The sequence below is a fragment of the Perkinsus marinus genome, assembly GCF_000006405.1.
Source record: "Perkinsus marinus ATCC 50983 genomic scaffold scf_1104296933366, whole genome shotgun sequence".
Lineage (NCBI taxonomy): Eukaryota > Perkinsozoa > Perkinsida > Perkinsidae > Perkinsus > Perkinsus marinus.
The window spans coordinates 1-2,129 of record NW_003215125.1 but is presented as its reverse complement, the minus strand read 5'-3'; the positions used below and the strand labels follow the sequence as shown (position 1 = coordinate 2,129).

General features: G+C 37.8%; 1 protein-coding gene across 1 annotated transcript; it reads right to left on the bottom strand.

Moving 5' to 3' along the window:
* Positions 1-265: 265 nt before the first annotated feature.
* Positions 266-1,948, bottom strand: Pmar_PMAR013402 (conserved hypothetical protein). Its single transcript, XM_002785185.1, has 6 exons — positions 1,330-1,948; positions 1,214-1,277; positions 1,023-1,168; positions 860-979; positions 577-811; positions 266-531 (listed from the first exon to the last, which is right to left on the bottom strand). Exons 1-6 carry the CDS (start codon positions 1,944-1,946, stop codon positions 277-279), a joined length of 1,437 nt encoding a protein of 478 aa, XP_002785231.1. The 5' UTR covers positions 1,947-1,948; the 3' UTR covers positions 266-276.
* Positions 1,949-2,129: the final 181 nt, after the last annotated feature.

The following is a 2,129-nucleotide window of genomic DNA, read 5'->3' as shown; positions in this document are numbered from 1 at the left end:
AGTGGCCTCGCTATAATTTCGAAGCATGATCGGATCGAGTCGGAGTATGGGAGTACATGCATCAGCAGTGTCAGCCCTTGTTATCGAACTACATCTCGACGGTGCTGAATACCTTCAAAATAGGAATACTCCGAAAACAAGTTGTTATGATCCTCTTGAGGAATACCACTCCGGTGGTGATGAGTTTCCCATTAACGCCATCAACAACACCAACACGACCACCACCATGACCATTGTCAAGAAGCAATGATGATGAGGAAGAAGAAACAACACGACCTAATGGGAGAAACTCTTGGCCATCATCATCATCTGCTCTTGTTTTATCCGACTATTAACGAATATTAGATCCTCGGGTGTTGTTATTTTGATATTATCATAATCCCCCACAGCCACACCAACATTTATATCCTTATATAAGCCTTCATTATGCAATATTTCTACTAATGATACATCATCAGTAACAACTCCATTATTCGATTGTCGTTTTCCAATAATATCCAAACCATCACTCAAGACTTTATAAGGTAATATCTAATACATAATATTATGGTTCGGGTATGATGATAATTCTCTCACCTGAGGTGTCTGAGCCTCCCACATAGTATTCCTATCGGGTGTCGAGTCCACTATCATTGATGATGATGATACATTATTATTATCATCCGCCTTTATTATCCGTTTAATAGTAGCTTTAGCATTAACTGCCAATACTGCTGCACCTCCACCACTTGATGCTGCCTCCATAGCAGTACGTGTTATTGCTTCCTTCCTTATTAATGGCCTAGCTGCATCATGTATGCATATCGATGAACTAAGGATACCATATTACTACTATCATTATGATGATGATGAGCCTTACCTTGGTACAACATAACGTAATGCATTAACACCATTCCTGACCGAGTCTTGCCTTTCTAGTCCAGGTCGTGCGAATGCTATTCTTACTATCCTTTTAGGTATATCTTTATACTTACCCTCACTATCAAAAAGTATTATAAGATAAGACTTTCAATATGGCTTACATCCTTAGCATAGGAGGCTCTTCAAAAGGTGTATTTGATATGTAGGGGATAATCAACTCCGTCAACATCATATCATCATTACCATCCTCTTCTTGCATCATCGACTTTATAAAGGCATTGATGTGATCTCTGAATATTGACTCAAACTGAATAGCAACAACACTACTTATGGCTGCTAATACTACTATTACCTCTTCAGCACATACTATAACGATCTGTCTAGTTAAAGGATGTTTTATATAGGTATCGAAGGCTCTGAATAACAACAATTACTACTAATACCACAACTTGGTGGTATTATTATTACCTTATTGCTGATGATCTCCCATCATGTAATGGTAGATACTGTTTAGGTGATATATTCTTATTCTTCTTCTCATCATCATCACCACCTTGCATCATTCTATTACCCTTACCACCAGATAATAATATCACAGAGAATGGTTTAGGATCAGTAGTAGTAGTAGTATGCTTTCGATTGAATCCCCTCCCTCCTTCTCCTCCTCCTCCTCTTCGTCCTATTGCCTTCGTAGCTTTCCTTTGCCGTATCCTATGCCCGATTGATAGTATACCAAGAATGGTGCTCAGGTATAATATACTCCTATTCATGTTTGTAATTATGGTCATAATATGGTTAGATAATAAACCCACGTTGTTGTAATGGTTGTCCGCCGCCGCCGCCGACATATTACTCCTCTTATGATGTGATAGGAAGTGTGAGTGCCTACTACTACCATCTGTAGTGCTTAGTGTTGATATGGTGTTGTTGACAAATAATGATGATGATGGATTGTATTCGTTGTTATAAGGTATTACGATTAGTAGTAGTAGTATAATAAAGAGTACTAAGATTAGTACAGACGACCCTAGTAAAGGGGAGGAGCGGGCTCTACTCCTATCATTAATAACAACGGGTTTAACCATTGATAATGATGATAAAGATAAACGAGAAACAAAAGGAGGAATATGGATACATGTTATTGTTAGCAACACAACAATTATGATAGTTATAATAATGTATTGTCTTTGAACTTTGATGTCATCATGAACAGTGGTGTTGTTATTATAATTGATCCTGTAACCATAACCACTGTATGGACTCTATAA

Bases quoted from the DNA above. Each gene is read 5' to 3' on its own strand.
- Pmar_PMAR013402 (XM_002785185.1), bottom strand. From the start codon at position 1,946: ATGGTTAAACCCGTTGTTATTAATGATAGGAGTAGAGCCCGCTCCTCC. The intron at 1,278-1,329 runs GTAATAATAATA...GTTGTTATTCAG, and splicing joins GGGAGATCATCAGCAATAAG to AGCCTTCGATACCTATATAA. The intron at 812-859 runs GTAAGGCTCATC...TGGTATCCTTAG, and splicing joins TTACGTTATGTTGTACCAAG to TTCATCGATATGCATACATG.